The following is a 20,774-nucleotide window of genomic DNA, read 5'->3' on the forward strand; positions in this document are numbered from 1 at the left end:
TTATTAAATTGTCCCAGATATGGTTGAGCCTGGATTTGAGAGTCTAGGGTTTTTAAATGACTCTCATTGGCGCCAAACATGAGGTCCATGGCAGCGCAGATTTAAAGGCGAGACTATTCTGTTTACAGTTGTGATTCAGTATCACAAAGTGCTCAGCGTGCCCTTGGCACTGCCATATAAGGACACAGTGGTTTGTGTTTTTGAGGTGGTGGACAGAGTAAGGTATCCATAAAGAACATCAAACTTTCCACCAACTCTGAGTTATGACAGCCGCTCCAGCACAGTTGTGTTTTGTTGTATTGCTCGTCCGATGTCATGATTTATTCTCGACTTCTAAAGGCGCTTTCTCTATACTTGTTTGGCCCGTGCAAATTAAAACGTCCTGCTCCAAAATGATTAAATTAATAAATAAAGGGATTTAGGTTTATTTATTTGGTACTTTTTCTTTCTTTCAGGATAACTCCCAGAGTCTTTTGTCCTACATCGTTGCTTACTATCTAAGGCACTTTGATGAGGTATGTTTTGGTTCCTGTTTATTTGAATCACTTTTCTGTTTTAGTCTGATTTGCTTAGAAATCTTTCCAGAGCTCTCTTTTCATCTCCCCTCTTGCCAGAGGATACCATGGCTTATCCTTTATCAAATTATTTATTTTCCCTTTCCTCATTTGCAGCAGAAACAAATCTCTCTCTTTTTCTGGCTCACCCTTATAATTCGCCTTCTGTCTTTCACTCTTCATCTCCCGCTCTTGCTCCGCTTTGGTCTGGCTTCATTCAAACCTGCAGTCTGTTCATTGGCACAGCATCCAAAGGAGCGCTAGTGTAAATAATTAAGTTCTCCAGATGAGATGAACTCAGTAGTGCAGCTTGCCAAAATCAACCTGCATGACATGGCTGTAGCGCTCATAATGGCCTTGTAGTAACTCTGATGGAGAGAACTGACATGTACTTTCTGCGTTGAGCTTAATGGTCATTATCTGCTGCAGTTTCAGCCATGTCTTCTTTGGGATATTTGGACTACTGATAAGTACATGTAGGTCTCTGAACCTCAAACTTGCCTGGTGTGTACAGTACAGAGAGGCCCTCTCCTATTTGAAGAAAATTGACTTTGACATTCTGGTGTGTGTGTTTTTGCATGATGTGTTTTTGCGCATTTACGTGTGCTGTCCTTCACCAGGATGCTGGCAAAGAGACATGTGTCTACCCTCTGCCTGAGCCCCAGGACCTTTTCCAGGCCTCCCAGATGAAGTTTGACGACTTTCAAAGAGATCTCCGCAAGTTGAGGAAAGACCTCAACGGTACGGTCTTCAACCTACATTCCGCAATTTTCCTTCTTTTCAAGCGTTCCCACAGCTTTTTAAACTGTATATTTACAAAGCGCTTGTAAACTGGCTTGTTCCAAAACCAGAAAATTATGCCAGGTTGCATCCATAAATCTTTATATGGCACATATAAAGCACATATCTTGCACAACAGAGAATAAATTTCCAAATCTGACCAGCTATGGTCATGTTTGGATCGTAGAGGCGGTTCAACAGAAAGATAGCATCTGTTTGTCGTACAGACGAGCTAACTAGAAGCAGATGTGACTTGTCAGATGTAGACTCCTGTTGGACCTGGCGGGCCTTTACTGTCCTCATGAAATAGAGATCAAAATATCAACGGGGCACGGTCAAGAAACTTCCACTACCTGTGTGCACTATCAAAGGTTCATCAGCTGAACTGGAAGAGACTTTCCTTGAGGTCTGAATCGCCTCTCTGACCTGCAACTCCAGAACAATGCAATGAGTTGTTTTGAAGATAATTTCAGAATATATCTGCATGTGTTTGTGTGTGTTGTGCGTCATCTGTTTGCCTCTGGGGATCCTAAAAATGATTCATAGATGGATTAGGTTTGACTCTGTGACTGTAAATTATTCATTAGTCATTTGTTCAATAAGTTCCTGATCTAATATACAGAGTGCATGCATTACATAACTTCCCATGGCTACACTAACCGGTCGTAGTTATTACATATCCTATCTAACTAGCTAACTAACATCATGACCATGTTCTTGACATTAGGTAGGGACAAAGGAAGGATTTGTAATCCCTCAACAAAGTCTAAAGACAATAAAACTAGAGTCATGTGACAAGAGGATTATTTCACGCTTTTGCTATTAAAGAGTAAATACATTAATTAAAAGAGGCCTATAGAGACATGTGAAGGAATGAATCTGGAAACTGGATGATCCTTCACAGCCCAAACTGATTGCTTGAGTGAAAAGCGTCCTAATGAATGAGGGACTTAGGAAATACACACATTCATTTCTCTGTCTCAAGTCTCTCAGCGCTCTGAACACTTTCCAAAGGTTGAAGTGCCTGCAGGTGGTAAAAAAACGACTTGTGTATTTTTCTGCAAACGTGTGAGTTCGTATGTGTGAGTTTGTGTGCTCGCAGCCTGATCGACAATTCCCTAAACCTGGTCTGTTCTCTATCATGTTTTATGTATCTTTGCTGCTAAACCAATCAGGTGCCTGAACCGTGTTGCCAAATATTGTTTTTCCTCTGCCATAATGATTCTTTAGGCTGTTCATTATTTGCAATTCATAAAGATGGAGTTGCTCACGGGGGAAACAGACTCTCGACCCCTGCGGCAGTGGCACATTGTGGCCATACATAAATACATCATCACATGCTATACCTGCAGACCTCTTCATTACCTAGCACAGCCGGCTGAGTGCTCTAACAGACATGGGCTTCGATGACAGTTCCCAGAGGGGGGTTCCGATAGGTAGGCGGTGAAGAAATGGCCTTGGCTGGCCTGAAGGACATCAACAAGTAACACAGTGCAGAGAGTAAGAGCTGTGTACCTTTTTCATTGAGGTACCATATGGTCTATGAATTACCCCTTACCAGGTCCTGACCCCCTGTTCCCTTAAGCGTTTCTTGGCCTCTCCACCTCTAAGGCCTTGAGCTGAGCTTGTGTATCTGTTATGCTTGCAGATAGAGCGTGACGATAAGTTTCTCCCGGGATCACAGCGCAAGCCTTCCTGGTTCCTAGGGGTACCTTATTAGTCATTATGGGTCATTATGTCTTTGCAGACACTTATTCAGCACAAATCCAGTAGACATTTATCAAAGCAAGCTCAGCCAGGCTGAGGTACACTGCAGAGAATGTAATTACAACCCACATGGTCAATAAGATATTGTTGTGGAAGACTTTTTTTCCGCTCTGCTCATGATCATTCCTTGTTTTGTTTTTTGCAGCATGCTTAGCTGAAACAGAGAAAGTTTGCAAGTTGTCCTCTGAAGAAAACCTGCAACCCTTCAAGGACAAGATGGATGAATTTCTGAATCGAGGTGAGCTTATTCTCTGATGCCTTTCAAGATTGTCACTGTGAAATGTTCAACGAAAATTAACCACAAACTGTTTTCTTCATAGCCAACGATTGATGCATTGTAAGCCGTACTGTTGATGAAATATTAAATTATTACTCCAAACATAGGGACTATATTGTATTGTGAGTACCATAAACTGCTGCTGACAGTTTTTTGGAACACACTGAGGAACTTAAAACACAAGAAACAAATAAAATTAGATATTGCCAGCCTTGGCCTGTAGTATATTATGTTGATGACACTGGAAAAGTCTGTTTAAACGAGGGGTTAAAACTTAAAGAGGCAAATAGATTATCCCTTCTGTTGCAAAAAAGTTCTCTGTGCCGATACACCCTCAGCATATCGTGTATGAGAAGCGGCTCTCCAGTCAGAAAGATGTGACTTGTCGATGTCCGCAGACACATTTCAGATCTGTTTAATGCAGTTTTCTGCTCAACGCACCAGCACAAATCCAGCACAAATGTTCTCTCGGCTTTGCCTCCACGGGGACGTCTGTTTGTTCCAGGTTTTATTGAATAACTCACTGCTATTGTTTCAAGTTTCCGTGTGTGTTTTGACTGATTGACTGCACTTGGGAGCTGTTTTTTTTCCCCCCCTTTTCTTATTATGATATCTCTTTCACAAAACAAGCACATTTTCTCTTCCTCAAAGGAGGATTTAGGATGGCTGACACTGAAGCTGTCATGTCGCCCAGTAAATTGATTGCAGGGAGGAGTGACTTCTTCTTACTTTTGTATATCTGCCCACATTCTTTTGTTTTCAGTTTTTCTTTTCTTCAGTTGCTGCGCTGCTTTATTTTACCAGTTTGGCTGCAGCTCAGGTGGCAGATGGATTTTATTGTCATTCAGGCATACAGCAAGTGTACACACTGGCTCAGTTCAATAACTGTAGACTAGCTATGTATAAAAATGGGAATGGTGATTGCAAATACTCGTTTTAGTAGAGTACAGTACAACATACAGAGTACTGCATAAAACCAAATGAACAAATTCAGCAGTGCGAGAGTGGTCCGTAGTATTGGCGGTAATGCAAATAAAGCACTCCATAGTATTAGAGCCTCTCAATGTCAGGCCAGCGCCTACATGGCAGCTGCTGCATCCCTGATGTGTGAGTGTGTATGTGTGTGAATGAGACACATTTGTTAAGTGCTTTGAAGGGCTGGAAATTAAAGTGCTTTATAAGTGCAGATCGTTTACCATTCTACACAAGTTTTTTTTTGCTCCTTTTAGAGTCTTGACAGAAACACCCTGTTTGCCGCTTGACCACTCCTCTCTTTCTTCTAACTATTTCTTCACTCCTCAAATAACCCTTTACGTCTAAGTGTTTACTAAGAGGGATATTAAGGGTTACGATGATGTCAGATTGATTGAAAAATGATAAGCACTTCCTCTTTGATTTTACGTTTTTGTTCCTGTAAGAGTAGAGTCTCCAGATATGCTCTAAGTCTGTAACAGTGGCACAGGCTGCTTTGTGCTAAAGTCAGGAATCTGCCCGCAGATTTTGGGCAGTTACCATGTTTGTTGTCTTAGTTTAGCATGTTACAAGCACTGAGTTATTATTTAATTAGAACCAAACACAAATTACAACCGAGGCTGAATCTTGTTGGAACTTTGAACTAGCGCTGGAGCAATATGAAAACATCAGACAATCACCACTGACGAGTCTTTACAATTTATCCTGGAGCGTACACAAATGTCTTCAACAAATTTCCCTGCCGTATACAACAGTCGTCTAGACTCCACTCAAAAACACATATGCCACCCTCGTGGTGGCACGAGATGAAAAGGTTTGTGCCAGTACATCAAGCAGATGTTGAGATATTTGACTGGAAAATTAAAACTGCTAGAAACATTGGATGAAAAATCCGCGGTTCACCAAAGTCCTGAGAATTCCTTCTCTGAGCACCGTGTCTATGAAACAAAATTTGTTTGCCGTAGTTGGTGAGATATTTCCATCTGCAGTAGACTACTACTACATTTTTGGCCGGAGTGTAAAAATCCACTGAAAATGTAATTGTGTTTATCTGTCATGTCCACCAGGTGTCATACAGTCAAGCTTTTGTATCCATAATCTGACAACTACTACAATATTGGGATATTGTGGTTCACTTCAAACGTGACTTAGCTTTATATGCTTGTTTTAACATAACAAGCCAATTGTCATTCTTTACGTAGCACTGGCGTTGACCCTGGGCACGTTCAGTTGACTGTGACCAATCTTCCTGAAGGACCCGGCTCGCAGGCCTCTCTCCAACTGCTTTTGTATTCAAATGAGACTATAATACGTAGCATATGTTCTTCAGCAGTAATGCTCACTGTCCATTTTAAAGGAAGTCTGCAGATGAAAGCATCTCTCCCATTTCCACCTCTCCCCTTTATTTTTCCTTTCACTCTCTCTCTGTCGCTGTGTGTTTGAGAGAAATATGGGAGCCCTCTCTTTGATGCAAATGATGAGGTTTTTCCTCTGAGAGCAAAATGTAAGCACTGGAAGATGGACATGTGACTCGGAGGGATCCAAACGGGATTCTTGGGGTTCCTCTTGCTGCAGCGGTTTAAAAAAAAAAAAAAAAAAAAGAACAACAGCCGAACGTCTTATTTTTGTTATTTCTGTAATTTCTAAAAAGCCTGGGGTTAAACTGTTTCTGGCTCCACAGTTGAAACCGCTTTTGTTTATTTTCTGACCATGAAACTAACCACAGAATAACAGTGGGAGCGGACTTGTTGGAGCTTGGCTGTTTGGTCTAGCTCGATTTTCTCCGCTCGCTTCACAAATTCTCATGCATGCAGGCCTTTGATGGAGTCAGTATGACTAGCGAGAGAGCACCGGCCATGTGATAATCTGTTTCTGATGGACGTACAGATTAGCAGTAAGATGATGTCAAATTTTAGCTATATTTTCTACCAGCTATGACTCTCATGTAGACCATTATGGTTAAATCATTATGAAACTGCAGCTTTTCATGCTTATGTATACCATGTTAATATTTAATATTGCGTATTAAGACATGTTGAACCACATAAGGAGTAAATAACAAATGATTGATATGTTTTCATCTTTTATTTGGCTGAAACACTTTGTCTTTCTCACATTGTCCTCCTGTCATCACAAGTACAGACATACTGAACTGATATTGAATCATTTTAAATATTTGTTTTTTGTGAAAACAGATTTTAAATCAGTGTTATGACAAATTAGGATCTGAAGAAGAAGTAGTAGTAGTTTTTGTTCAGAGCACCTTGCACCGCCCTGATGTTAAGATTCCAACAAGCCCCATTCATATTACTTAATCATTTTGTTATCATTTATTGATGAGCCATCAGAACACAGAGACATGATAGCTGGCTACAGAGTGATTACTCTGAAGTGGTAGTGCTCAGCCAGTTTGTCTGAGAGCTTCAGATATGGCTCTGGCTTCAATTACACATAGCAACCAGATATTCCCAGGATAAGATCAGAACTCAGATTTGCGCCAGGAAAGATTCTCTGTCCCATCTAATATCACGTCTGTCCTGGAAAGCTGTGTGGACGCTATAGGTCTTTCCTGATCATTTGACAGTTTGAGGCAGCAGCTTACTGATTACTGACCTTGAGGGGACAGAGATGCTGTCTGGGATAGAATTTAATGTCCAACCGTTTGACAGTTAAGCAGCAACAGCAGCAGCAGCAGCAAAGATGTAGGCCAGCTAAGAAACACAGCTGGATCGACTGCTGAAAAATCAGCCCGTGGATGTGAAATTGGATAACTACAAATCTGTGGCATCTTTCTGACCAAGGCATTTCACATTCACATTTCACTGCATTTCTCTTGTATCATAATTCACAACACAGTCAGAAACGATTCTGATGGCACGCTGAGATAAGTGTTGTGGTCTGCTGGATTCTGACGTGCACCGTGGCGTCCAACTCCCAGTTTTCTGACTCTGTTGCTGTCTCTTTTAGCCTCTTGACACCTCACACACACTCGCACACAAACATGCACACTCATGCACTCTCAGTCATCTGTCTCCATCTGAAGTAGCACTGCACAAAGAAGCACTTGTTCTGCAATCTGCGCTGCTCATTTGTCAGTTGTGCAATAGCCGACAATCCGACACTTAACAACCTGGTGGCACAGGGCTAACCCTGAAGATGACTGTTGAGTTAAGTAATGGTGACATCTTGGATCCTCCTGTATATACAATTCGCACTGTGGATGAAAGATTTATTTTCTTCCGGAGATGCTTTAATCTTGTATTTGCTAATGCACTTTCAAATTAATCTCCTTTACAGCCAAAACTGAACTGGAAACACAGGAGAAGGAGCTGGCAGACACTCAGAAGATGTAAGAGCTTTCTCAGTGTTTAAACATTTTCCTGCAGCATTTCCCCTTTAAAAAATGCCGCCACTTCTGTTCCGTTTCACGGGTTCACATTTGGTCTTTTCTCAAGTATCAAAGCGGCGATCGCAGTTGTGAATTTGAAAGTAAAGGACAATGCAATCCAATACAGTTTGAAGTGATAATATTCTCACTGCTGTGTAGAAATATAATCTTGCGGCTTTGTCAATATTTATGACTCCTAGTTCCTTCAGTTACATGGAAGGTGCAGGCCGGCCTGCCAGGCCTTCGGTAGACGGGAGGCCCCCTATGCGGTGTCTGTGTTGTTTATCTAAGTGGAGCGAGAGTAGACAGCCATGGCTCCAGGCTTCTGTTACTGCTGGCTAGGAATGTGTTCCTATAGCACACTCCAAACAAAGAGACCCCAACCTGTCCACTATATTGATCCACTGCGAATGGCCACCACATTTAACACTTTAACACGTGTCATCCGCTGCAATATGCATGCATTCTTTTAGCTTGATCCGTCTTTGTCTCTTCGTCATACATCTTTTTTTTTTCTTTCCGCTCTTTCATCACGCACCGCAATATAGTATGCGCATGCATGTGTACACAAACTTACATAGAGCTTTGCGCTTTAGCAGGGAGAGGAGATAAAGAAAAACACTCGCATGAGATGGATATTAGCTCTTTTCCCAGAAGTTAGGCGGTACAAAAAAAAAAAAAGGAGCCAAATGCTTTGTGGCAGTTATTGCATTTTGTGTTCACTGTTCACTGAAATGCACGGTCAACATTGGTTTGGGCTTTTTTCATGTTGCTCTGCTATTAAACCTCTGAAAAAGCATATTATTCCAAGATTAACTTTCATATTTTGCATATTTGCATAGAGCTGCCAGGTTTCACAACAATCGGTGTAGGTTTCTGTAATCTCATGTTGTAATACTTTGGTCTTGAAGTAATGTTTTTGTTCTCTGTCCTCAGCTTCTTGGAGTTAAGCGTGTCCTTCTCGGTTAAACCCAAGGCAGGAGAGAAAGAAGTCTCTCCCAACACATTCTTCTCCATTTGGCACGAGTTCTCCACAGATTTTAAAGACCAGTGGAAGAAACAGAACAAGCTGATGTTACAGGAACGGTGAGAATAGGACAGGAAGTTTCCCATTTCAGAACATGACATTTTACTTGATACAGATACCTCCCTCTGACAGGACACTTGAAACTCTTTGGGAACCACTTTCTGACCCTTAAAATGCCATTACAGATGTTCCTACATTTCGAATTTTCCTCGAGCTTAAGTTTCCGAACCATTAATAACTTGCAGTACATCTCGTGTTCACTGAAGATCCTATCAGATTCATTCAAATTCATGAAGGGAAAAGAGGGCAAATGACCCAAATCTTTGTCCTCACCCCAGTAATGAAAAGAACACATGCAGCATCCAGTTAGCTTCCAGTGATTTGATGAATACAAAGATATCTCTACATATGTCAACAAAAGACAAATTGGTCCGTTATTTCCAATGAAGATTGAATTGCGATAATGTATTTGCAAGAAAAGCAAAATGTCACAGGGTTTGCTTGTTCAGTAGGAAAGTATAAAAACAAATTTGAAAGCATTAACTCTTTGCCCTTTGCCATCAGCAATCATCCCAGCTCTCTCTCTCTCTCTCTCTGCTGGTTTTCCTGTTAAACTCCAGAGAAACAATCAATATTAATCGTCACCTGTGCCGTGCGGACACGCCAACGTGAGGCGCTGGCACACACATGTAATGAGAAGAGACAGGATGCAAGCCTGTTGGAGTAAATTGTTGTGCTCACTCAGTGCCAACACGCTGATCATTTTTCTTTTTATAGCACAAAGGAGTAGTGACATTGCTGGCTCTCTCTGTGCAGCGCTGAACCAGAGTGACTCATTTCGGAGTGGAATGGACTGGCCCTTTGACAAACCAAAATCATTGTGTTCAAATACCACATGACCATAGGCTCAACGGTTCAAGCATGACTTTTTTGCACTGTCTCTTCCGTTTTTATGGAGAAATTGTGAGTTTGTGCTGTGTCAATGAGTGTAGGATGACCAGTGATTATTGCTTGACTTTTATTTGTTGATTAATTTATTTTTTTCAGGGTCAAAATGGCCGAAGAGAGCTTCAAACAAGCCAGGGAGAAAGCTTCCTACAATGTGAAACCCAAACATGCAACTGGAATAGTATGTCTTTTCATGGTTTTGCCACTCTATACTCTCATATGTTTTTAATCAGCTATTTTAATTCTAGCAGTACTTGCCCGCTTGTTTCTTCTTCTGATGCGAACTGTCTCCTCACTTAACAGACTCACCTATTTATTACAAATGTTTGTAGGAGTGTTACAAAGCAACACCCCCGGCTCTTACCGTAACATATTAGGATGAGTGCCAGTGCTGCCAGCTGTAAATAACTTCGACCTGTTGCTTCAATTCCACAGAAAGCAAAGCTGGGCCAGAAGATCTGAAGCTTCTGAAGAGGATGGAAAGTCATCATCACCAAACCTATTGCACAAGCGCTGTTAGTACAATCTGGCATGACTCATCAGTCATTTTTAACGTACATTTGCCTCTAGTATATGTTTTCGGTTGGTTCAAAGCTGTTGTTTATTGTGAGCTGGTTCAAAGTGGATATAATCTATGTGGCTCAAAAGCGGAGTAACCCTTTTAATCCCACCCAGTTTAGCCATTTTTCAGAAAATGATTACTGGATATTTGTAGCACTACTCCATATCCAAGCTTTATCAGTATTTTATAACCTGTATGTAGCCTTTTTTTCTTTTACAGTGCAGTTTTCTATGAAGCTCTTTACATCTCTGATTACGGTGAAAAAGCACACACTTTTCTAAAATTTCTCTAAAAAGAATGTGCCTTATTGGTTAGTAGGTGGGGTGAACGAATGATGTACAACAGAGCTTGTTTTGGAGACATATCATCTGTAATTCAGTGGAGCACGTAAAGAAGAAAAACCTGTTTTGCACAGGCTGAAACATTTGCTTTTGTTTAAAGTTTCATCAATTGTTTTTCGGAACTTAGTGATAATTATTCACATGTTTTACACGCAGGACCTCCTCTTTTTGTGTTTTAATGTTTTGTATTAATGCCAAAAAGCCACGTGTACGTAAACGGTGTGAATTCCTACTATTGTTTTGTTCGACAGTATTATCGGTGTGCTTTGTTTAAACAAAATCCTATGCAGTTAGTTTTGTCTTGTGAGAGAGTGAGCAAGATGATGTGATTTGTCTTTCATGTGCAATATGTTTTGATTGGATACCTTTGACTATGAAAAAAATATATTTATTGAATAAAAGAAAACTTAATTTTAAAAGAAGTCTTGATTTTACTGAACATTTTCTGTATATCATTTTATTTGTCCGGTTATAGATCGAATGAACTGTGTACACATTTTTTTTATATGAAATAGATTTAATATACTTTTAACATACATACTTACACACATACATAAAATACATATACTGTATATATTGCATTGCACCTCCATTACACATGCTGCAGTATGTTTTCCTATTGGCTAGTATATTTGTGGCAAATGTACAGTAGACAGCCAGGTTTGTGTCCAAGCAGGTGAGTGCCACTGGTCATTGCTGTGTTGCTTGATGTTTTTTTGAAGTCCTTTCCTTGACATCAACTTGAGACATCCTTGAACTTGTGGAAAAGATAAAGTATAACAGAAAAAAATCCTTGTAAAACAATGCAAACCCATACCGGCAAACTGTGTCATTATTGCAGATCTACATCTCATAATACAAAAAAAGTGTTTGCACTATTACTACACCATAGTTTTTAAAGACACTGCATTATTAGCATGGTCTTCCCCAGTGTCCCTTTCATTCTGAATGAAAGGGGATGAAAAACATGTTCATGATTAAACATCGGCAGCTCTATTGTTGTCATCTCTTGCACTTGAATCATTCTTTAACAACGCCACTGACACGTCAACATGGGAGCTAGCTAATTAAATCAATACTGAGTCTTTGTTTAATATCCGATCCATGTTTCATGTCATTTTATTGGAGGACAAGCCGTTATATGTACAAGATGCAGAATAGGTCCACTTAAAACCAGTCCTCGTTTGGCAGAATTTGTAGATTTTGGCCTCTGACAGCACACACGATGCCATTCCAAATCAAGTCCTTCACAGTTTCCCATGGCCACCTACATCCACAGACATGCAGCGACACTGCTTGACCCTCTGCACCTTACGGTGTCTGAAGGGGGGCTGCAGGTCTGGGCAGTCTAGCTGCACTGTGAGCTGTGTGATGCGATGTGGCCTGCAGAAGGAGCAGGACTGAAATGGCTCCTGGGCTTTGTTGTGGTTTTTTCTTCCAGAGCCGGACGCCTGGCCTCGGTTCTGTCCCTGACCCGAGCTGGGGCCCATGTGGCGTGGGATGTAGAAGGAGTTGCACTGGCCGTAGCAAAAACGGTTGACCACAGTGCGGCTGCGGCAGCCCTCCTCACTGACTGTCTGACGGAGGGGTTGGGTCTTGCACCAGTCTCTGCGGAGGTAACGGCGCTCCGTCACAACCAAGGCCTCCCGGCTCGATGATAGCACCTCTGGTTTCTGCTGCAATAGCCGATGGTGACGTTCCGCAGACAGGTTCCCTTTGGTCTTGTACGGGGATGGGATGGATCCCTGGGGCCGGGACCTTTTTGACTCTGCTGTGATGCAAAGCACCCCAGCCAGTATGACGGGGATAGTTATTCTCCACAGCATCCTACAAGAAGAAAGACACTTTACTATAGAATACAAGAGAAAAGAATGATTTTAGCATAACTAAGATTATTAACACTGAAGCTGAGATGATGCATGGGAGTCACACAATCTTTAACATGATTTTAAGATTGACAATTATGTTTGCATTTTGTGCAAAAGTGTGCATTCATGATGAACCACCTTCACAGTAGAGCCTTCCAGGCATCATTGAGAAAATGTATCCATCACCAAGGCCCCCATTTGTCAGCATCTCTGTGTCATTACTTCTATTTGCTTTCCTCTCGGCTACGCAACTCTTCCAAAAATAAACAAAGTCCTGCCATCAAAGGATACTCTTAAACACCCATAACGAGAAGGGGAAGTTGATTTTATTGGTCCCGTCGCTGGGTAAAATAATTAGGGCTTTGCTTACTTTAGTCATGAATTACGCCGCAGATATGTAAACAGGCATTAGAGAGGCCCATCTGCATGTTATTAGGGGAAGAGTTGGGGAACTGTACGGTTCCCTTTGGGAGTCCACTCTTGTACTCTTATGTGATATACTATGGAGAAAACTGAACTGAGAGTGACCCATGGTGTCTATAATCACCATAATTCTAGCACCAGAAGATAGTAAGATCTGGAGAAAGCATCTCATGATCTTTCATAATGGAGTATCTGTCTATGTGCATGCTGTCAGTTTTTGCGCCAGCACATTTTTGACCATCACTCAAGCATCTTTTCAGCAGATGTTGCTCTTGACAAGCATTGCATGACATCAAGTCAGAAATCCTGACAGAGAACCAAACTGCCTCAAGGCCATTGGCTGCTACTTTTCACAGACTCTTCTTTGCTGTGCAAATTTGTATGTTCCTTTTCTTTCTTTCCAGGACCTGTAGCTCACACTGATATGGAACAAATTACTTTATCATAATCCACTTTGTTTTTCGCCTGTTTTTTTTCCGGCCCTTGACCCTGAGGTCACGGCAGTTCTGTCTGAGCTGCGCAAGCACTCAGGTTTGTATATCTTGTCTCAGAAGCACTGGCCATAAGCTAGACAACATCTGTTTGTCCATTCATACATACAGATACACTGTATGTATGAATTCTATCCAGACTGCAAGCCAGATGTTGGAGTTACACAGACACAGTAGATGAATTGTATTTTTTTAATGTTTCCTCGTGCAAAAACTTGAATCAGCTTTTGTTTTCTTCATTAAGAGATTAAACTAGAAGAAATTAGATCAAGCGTATTGTTGATATAATGTGCGGTAGTTTAGAAGACTAATGCACTTTGCGTGAACCTACATATAATTATAATTATTATTTTTGCAAACCATAGCTCCTCAAACGTAATTCATTGAATGCAAACTGCAGATCAGATCTGCAGATGCTGCTTCTATAGGCACACATTTTTGCATACACCCAAGCCAGTGCACATACCCGTGCACGCCCGTCATAAGGTTAGAATAACTAAACCATGGTCTCCTGCTGGGTCCTTCCACCACCTACTGCATCAGGGAGTCTTGACCCCACTCCATCTTCAAGTGATCTTCCTTCCACGTATAACACAGTCTCATTTGTCTTTGGTTGCACCATATCATTCCTGCTGACTGTGAATGTGAGTGCATGAACCCCTGGTCAGGGGGTCTGTCTCTGCTTCTGTGTGCAAGCTCTTGTTCTCTGTTTCCTTGTTCTCCTGCTATGAGTCTGTTAAATGGGCACCCCCTAACTACGGGGAGCCACAGTTGGATAGCCCGACCGACTGTGTACATAGGGCATGACAGACGGCCTATGCAGTCAGCAGCGCTTCCTCTCCATCCCTAAACTCAGCTAAGTATGATAGTGCCGGCCTGGCCAAACTATCCTCATCAATCTCTACACCAAGACAAATTGAGTTTTTTTGGAAAAGGGATTCAGGGGCTTTAGGGGGCACACTGAGGTGGATGGGTGGGTGGTTAATGGTTGGGGTTTGGAAGACAGAAAGAAAGGGGTTGAAGAGAAGGTGGGATTTGGGACAGATGACCTACTGGGAAACAAAACCATGTCATGCACAATACAAACCCTCCTTTCATAATTGCACATCCCCTCACAAGCTGTTGGACTCTTTATTTCTTCTCTCCGTTTGTCCCTCTCTGTCACTCTGTCTGTCCGTCTTTCCTTGACACTCAGCACTAATCGTCACATAGCATTGGAGACGGAAGGAGACTGTGGTTTTGCGTGTTAATGCTGAGACATAACTGAACCGGACCTTTCCGTCTGCTAACACACTAATACTGTCCACAAACACAGCTTTATATTTTACCAGAACCACAAATACTTTGAATATGCTTCACTGAACTGTGGCAGACCTTGGTTCCAAAATTGAAACCTCTAATGAAATTACAAATACCAGAAACAAATACCAGAGAGACTGCTGAGCTAGACACAAGCCTTTTTCTGAAAACAACTATTATCATCAGTGGGAACTTGTTATGTTTTGTTTTTCAGAATGGCATGATAATACCATGGTAATGTTTTCTGTCTGAATAACAATGGGGCATTTTTCTCAAAGTGAAATGAAAAACAAAATTAGTCACGAAAATCTTGAGCCTAGCTGCTGAACAGTTTGATATTCCAGATATTCTGTCGTCGACTAGACACTAGAATCCTTTCAAGACTTTCAAATTTGTACACACAGATGTGCTTCCACGAAACCATGTGAAACATCTTCCCAGCGTGTCTTCAAAGGCAGGTTAAAACAAACAAAACCTGATGCCTCAATTATTGGTGCGTCAGAAAGTCTCATACAGAGACTGGTAAGTGCAGTTAATTACAGTAGAACTGCATTTAATTCACCGTGCAGCTCAAACCTCAATCACACACGGACGGCCGCGTGCAAGCACACGCACACACGTAAGTGACCACACACGTGCGTGCAGAAACACACACACACACAGACAAACTCGCACACACACACAGGGTATAAGGAGAGAACGAGGGAAAGAGAGGTAAATGAAATGTTTTCACTTGGAGCCAATTACACAAAGAGGAACCATGTCATTATCTGCATTTGCGGATTGCATTTTCCCAAACTGTGCTCGGTTGTTGGCTCATTAACAGTTGGGGGTTGGGGGGTTCCTTTTGGGGGCTTTGCTGTGTAAATGCGTCTAACGCCAACATTGCCAGGAGGCTGCTTTAGGCAGTTTGGGCCGCCATTTGTCACCACAATCCATCTTGATAATGACTAGCAGCCCAGATATAATGCTTTCCAAGCTAAGTACTGGCAATAATGTACGGCAACAACTCGCCTCTACAACATAAAGTGCTTTAGTGGAGGGCAATTAGAGAAGCTGGGATAGTGGACGGGTTCTCACTCCAGATCTGCTGCAGCGATTAACACTGTCTTCTATTTGCACCTGAACTGGCACAGTTTTCTGCTTTTATTTCCTCTCAAAGGTCAAACAATGCTTCCAAGGCGCCATGAACTTTTATGGCTTTACTAATGACTCAAGGGATGTTTGCGATGTAAATCTTGAGATTTGGTGTCTAGTTTTGGCATGAGTTAGGATTGTATGCCACACTAGCAGGCCACACGAGCAGGCCACTTTAGGTTGCAGGGTTTAAAGCAGTTCTTTTAAGTCGTGCTTCCGCCATCAGCCGAAATGCCGTGTTCTCCCGTTTTAATCCACTTTCCCTCACGTGTTCACATAGCTGCTAAGGTTTCCATCAAAACCAGTTTTACTATCTGTAGGGGCTTACAGTGAAGTGTTTTCTGTTGCTAAAGAACCCACAATGTGTCCATGTGCTAAATCCTCTTTGACATCAGAGCAGATTGTACAAGGTGGTGCAGTCACCGGAGCTGTAAGCAGGATAAGAAGGCAAACTCTCCACCATTCACCGCACGCATACCCTGGGAACACACACACACAGGTTCACACACCAACCTGGACACACTTGCACACACACATGGCTCTGCACACACACACACACGCAAGAACAAACACCTGTACAAAAGAACACGGAGAGAAAAAGGATAGAGATTATTTTGTACACACATAATACAGGTTTACTATTAACATTATGTCATTCTCTTTCTTCATATTCAGTGGAAAATCTAAACGGACTCCTAATCTCACCGAGGAGAGCAGTACAACGTACTGTCATCACTCGCTAATTCTCTCACTCACAACACTAATTACCTGGAACCTCCAGCCACTAATTATAGTCATTTAGTAGACACTTTTATCCAGGACACTTCACAGTGCCTGGAAGGTGTATATTTTTACAATGGGTGGCCCCAGTGGGAATCAAACCATCACTGCTGGCTGAAATACTCAAGAGCTGTAGAACTACTCCTGTTCCAATTACATGGTTCTGCACTGAGTCATTCAGAGACTCACTGAGTCACTCAGTCTCACACTCACGTGGGATTTGTCGAACCAGCAACTCACTGAGCCCCTCTTTTCACAGTAAGTCCATAAAATTACAGTTGCACTCTCAGTATATTCACCACTTCCTCCCGTGTGCTGCAAAAGAAGTCCCTCTTCGAAGCATTAATCATTATGCTTTTGTGTTATTTAAAATGAAGTTTCAACCATTTAAGTGTGTGCATGTGCCCTCGTGTATCATCTTTCATCAAAGACTTTCTTCAATGAGATGGTTTTAATTTGGAGATACTGCAAGGCATTTCCTATGCTAGCTGACGATCAAATTCATCTCTGCAAAGTTATTTTAACTTTAATTTGCTTTTAAATCCTAAATTAAGTCTGAACTGTAAACAAGCTGCTATCACAGGGAAGCGTAAAATATGGTCTGTGTACCTCTCACCACGGCGTGCAGTAGGACAGTGATGTGTCAAGGATGCAGTCAAGGGAGATTGTCAGACTTCAGTGGTCCTTGCGTCCGCTTCCAGGTTTTGGTTTCCATGGCAACATAATCTGTAGTATCCTCAGGCTTGTCCTTTTTTTACCCACTAAAAACTCAAAAGTGTTGGACACGCTCAGCTTTCCATCCTCCTTGACAAGTTGTATCTCTTCTTACTTTCTCTCTGAGTCTAATTTTCTCTTCCAAGTCTGTTTGGTTTAAGGTTTAAGAGAGAAGCTCCAGAGTTCAGTCACAGTAAGCCCATATCTTAGTGCTGTGGAGACTGTCTGCAGTCTGTCTTTGAAAGTGTTTGAGTCACTGTAAAGCCTGCCTTAGTTTGAATCCCCACCACCCCCTTCCCTCCTCAAGACTGGGAGGGTTTTTCCTATTGGCCCTGGTCATTGTGTGAATCAAACCAAGCTTCACTTCTTGTATTTAAGTCTCTCTCCCCCGTTGCCTGTCTCTCCTTGCGTGTTGATATTTACCCACCCATTCATGACATATCGAACAGATCACAATGACAGCTTTTTCTCTATATTCATTTTTTTCAACTCTTTTTCTCCCCTTCTGTTTGAAATTTAGATTTTTAGGAAGCGGACGAGATTTTATCATCGTGGACAATGAAGGGCAAGACTGTGAAGACTCATTGATCTCCTACAAACCCCCCTAAATTATCCCCCTCTCATTGGCGACGCGACCACATCACATTACAACTCATAACCTCCAATCCATAAATCATCACGTACCCAGACATACTAACAGCGCGCTTTGAAAAATGCCACAATTCGCATTCCTTGATGCAGCTCAGACAATGATGTTTGTCTGCTCTGTGGCTCTTGCTAAGCTGACCACTGGGCAGAGTGACTGAAAACACTGACAGTCGCTTCAGCCTTCAAAGAGCTGAAACATCAACAACAACAACAACAGAGCCTGCAAAACCTCAGATGAGTAAAGACAGGACAATAACCCTTTCAGCACACTAGAGGATGATGACACTTTTGCATGACAAAACTTCATTTGTCTGCAGTGTACCGTGGTGCATTTTGCTGATCTGTTTCAAGTAGTCCCTGGTTGTGGAAAGTAGTCCGTAAGAAATAATTTATCACCCTCTAGTGGTGGAAAGCATGTATAGTCCATGGTTTATTTTAACCCCCTGGAACGAATGCTTTTACTTCTTGCTATGCTGACACATTGTGTGTCCAAAAGTAAAAAAAAAAAAACATGTTCAGTCCACAGTAACAGATAGAGGGCCAACTTTAATAATACAAGTAAGTAAAAGTGTCTTTAAATATGGTATAAAAATAAATGCAGGAGAGAATAACAAAGAATTATGTTCTACGTAAGACAGGAGACAGCATTTTCGTAAATTTCAATGTGACTTTACAGGTGCAATGAAAACCATATGTGCTAATTATTGTAGTGCAATAAAATAATGCAAAGCAAAATAAATGCACGATAAATAATAATAATAATCATCATCATATATATGTATATATATATATATTGTATATTCATTCTGCACAACACTTCCCATAGCGAGACAAAGTATCTGTGACCTCAGATCATGTAAAGCGATGACATTGGTTAGATTTATCAGTTTAAGCTGTCGTTTTATATTTTTTTTCTACATGTTTTTGTCATTTTTTGTCGTTTTTTTCTTTTTTTCTTTTTTTTATCTCTCTGACATCATTTGTTTCAGCTGGAAGTGAGAGAGGGGGCTCCGGTCCATCAGTTCAAGGACTGGAACACTGGATGGGACTTTTTTTTCATCTCGACAGTCTGTTAGTGTCCTCAGGAGTTCTGCAGTGCCTCCTTTCTGAGAATACTGGAAATATATCAGGTACTGAAAGAGGAGAGAAGAAGAAGGAACATCCTCTCCGTGGACATGCAACATCCTGTGGACAACAGACGAACGGATGGCTTGGCTCGTCATCCGGCTAAGCCAAGAGCAGATGACAGACAATGACGATGAGGAGATGACGTGGTCCCCCTCTCCATGTCCCAGAGAGAGAGATGGCATTGATTTTAGCATGATGGCACAAGACTGGTCAATCTCTTGGATGCCAGTAGTTTCCCCTGCTGAGAGAAGAGAAATGAAGACAGAACAGAAAGGTGGGAAAGAGAATGAGTCAAACATGTCAGTGGGAAGAAAATGTGGGCAATAAATACACTGTCAATTAATACTAAAAGCAACCATGGGTTTGTTTCTGGAATTGCACATTTTGGAATGCATGAAGTGTTCAGATTTAATGCAACACTAACTATATTCTGTATCATTTGCGTGTCTATCACCAAATTGCAATGTATAGTACACATAATTTTATACTGTACATTACCTGGGTGCAAGAGCCTTCAGAACAAGTTCTTACTTTTCTGTGGAGACAAAATAGACACAGTAATACAAATAATTAAAAAAAAAAATGACCCTACAGAGGATTATATTCTGTACATTGACATCATAGGAAAGGAAAACAAACATTAGATACACCCACAAACTGATATAGCTTTAGCAGTTTCTTCTTTTCAAATAAACCTCAGCTATAATATTTGAATCTTCTTTGCCAGAATGGCGGGCTGGGGCTTGGAGTGTAGGAGGTGTGAGACAGAGTAGGTAATTCTGAATTATTTGTCACGTTATGGCGGCCTCTGCTTCGCCAACCACACCTGAAACTGGTTCTGTAAAGAGGCTGACTTCACTCTCTCTATTGCTGAAATGTGGTTGCCATTTCGTTTTCTGGCTTGACCTGGTTTGTACGTTTAAGCGACCACACGCACCACTGTATCCAGGAGATTTAAATCCACTCCAGATTCACATTCTTGTGGGGCACATATACTTGAATCTGCATAAAACTCTCATTTGGTCTAAACACAGACAACAACATGTTGTTTTAACATCAAAATCCACTGGGAAAAATGTCACAGATTAGCCTTTGTTTATTGGAGTTAGTGCAGACCAAACCGCAACTAAAAGGGACAGAAACTCAATTTTAATGCGGTTGTTTTGAAATTGTGAGTTGTTAGATGACATGTTAGTTTTACTTTGGCAAGTACCAAAACGATCTCTAATTCTTTTGCTCATTGGTGGTCAGAAATAGCTATATAAACTTATACAAGTGAGTGCAACAGCAGCTCAATTTCCACACCTAATTTGAATGTGGACAGATTACTGAGAATGGGCTTAAAGTGGGATTTAACAGTCTTTGAAAAGGCGTGACTGTGTGTGCCAGGAGGGCACATTTCAGCATCACCGAGCCTGAAGAGTCAGAATATGTATAAACTCAGGCAACAAGCATGCACTGCCACCTACATATACTGCTCTGCATCTCATTTGATTTCAAACTAAAACTTTATTCTAAGTTTTTATTTATTTCATTTTTTTTTTTACCTTCTTCTTGGCCTGTAATAATTCCTGGTAGGCACTGGAACGGATGAAACGGCTGTAAGAATCACTCTTCATCAACTTGTAGATGTGTTCCTGTTGCAGAAACGCATAACGTGAAAACAGAGC

General features: G+C 41.4%; 3 protein-coding genes across 8 annotated transcripts in view; 1 reads left to right on the forward strand and 2 right to left on the reverse strand.

Moving 5' to 3' along the window:
• Positions 1-10,975, forward strand: part of fmn2a (formin 2a) — a gene marked incomplete at its 5' end in the record, with an annotated part of 36,076 nt that extends 25,101 nt beyond the window's left edge. The window contains 7 exons of the mRNA XM_084561377.1: positions 456-515; positions 1,175-1,295; positions 3,247-3,339; positions 7,648-7,699; positions 8,675-8,824; positions 9,813-9,894; positions 10,149-10,975. Coding sequence (XP_084417503.1) covers positions 456-515; positions 1,175-1,295; positions 3,247-3,339; positions 7,648-7,699; positions 8,675-8,824; positions 9,813-9,894; positions 10,149-10,175 — 585 coding nt within the window. The 3' untranslated portion in view covers positions 10,176-10,975. The remainder of the gene's footprint in view (positions 1-455; positions 516-1,174; positions 1,296-3,246; positions 3,340-7,647; positions 7,700-8,674; positions 8,825-9,812; positions 9,895-10,148) is intronic.
• Positions 10,976-11,137: 162 nt separating this feature from the next.
• On the reverse strand, positions 11,138-17,585 carry LOC311500462 (gremlin-2-like). The gene is made up of 2 exons (XM_084561882.1): positions 17,224-17,585; positions 11,138-12,443 (listed from the first exon to the last, which is right to left on the reverse strand). The coding sequence occupies exon 2, from the start codon at positions 12,440-12,442 to the stop codon at positions 11,864-11,866; it is 579 nt and encodes a 192-aa protein (XP_084418008.1). The 5' UTR covers position 12,443; positions 17,224-17,585; the 3' UTR covers positions 11,138-11,863.
• Positions 17,586-18,597: 1,012 nt separating this feature from the next.
• The window catches only part of rgs7a (regulator of G protein signaling 7a), a 47,285-nt gene continuing 45,108 nt past the window's right edge, over positions 18,598-20,774 (reverse strand). For 5 of the 6 annotated variants that reach the window (XM_084561872.1, XM_084561875.1, XM_084561873.1 and 2 more), the window contains 2 exons: positions 20,652-20,741; positions 18,598-19,342 (listed from right to left, as the gene is read on the reverse strand). In XM_084561872.1, coding sequence (XP_084417998.1) covers positions 19,292-19,342; positions 20,652-20,741 — 141 coding nt within the window. In that variant the 3' untranslated portion in view covers positions 18,598-19,291. Of the gene's footprint in view, positions 19,343-19,602; positions 19,640-20,651; positions 20,742-20,774 lie in introns of all 6 variants that reach the window. The other variant, XM_084561870.1, reaches the window with a different exon arrangement.

The sequence above is a fragment of the Chelon labrosus genome, assembly GCF_963514085.1.
Source record: "Chelon labrosus genome assembly, chromosome: 15".
In the NCBI taxonomy this organism is placed as follows: domain Eukaryota; kingdom Metazoa; phylum Chordata; class Actinopteri; order Mugiliformes; family Mugilidae; genus Chelon; species Chelon labrosus.

Bases quoted from the DNA above. Each gene is read 5' to 3' on its own strand.
- LOC311500462 (XM_084561882.1), bottom strand. From the start codon at position 12,442: ATGCTGTGGAGAATAACTATCCCCGTCATACTGGCTGGGGTGCTTTGC.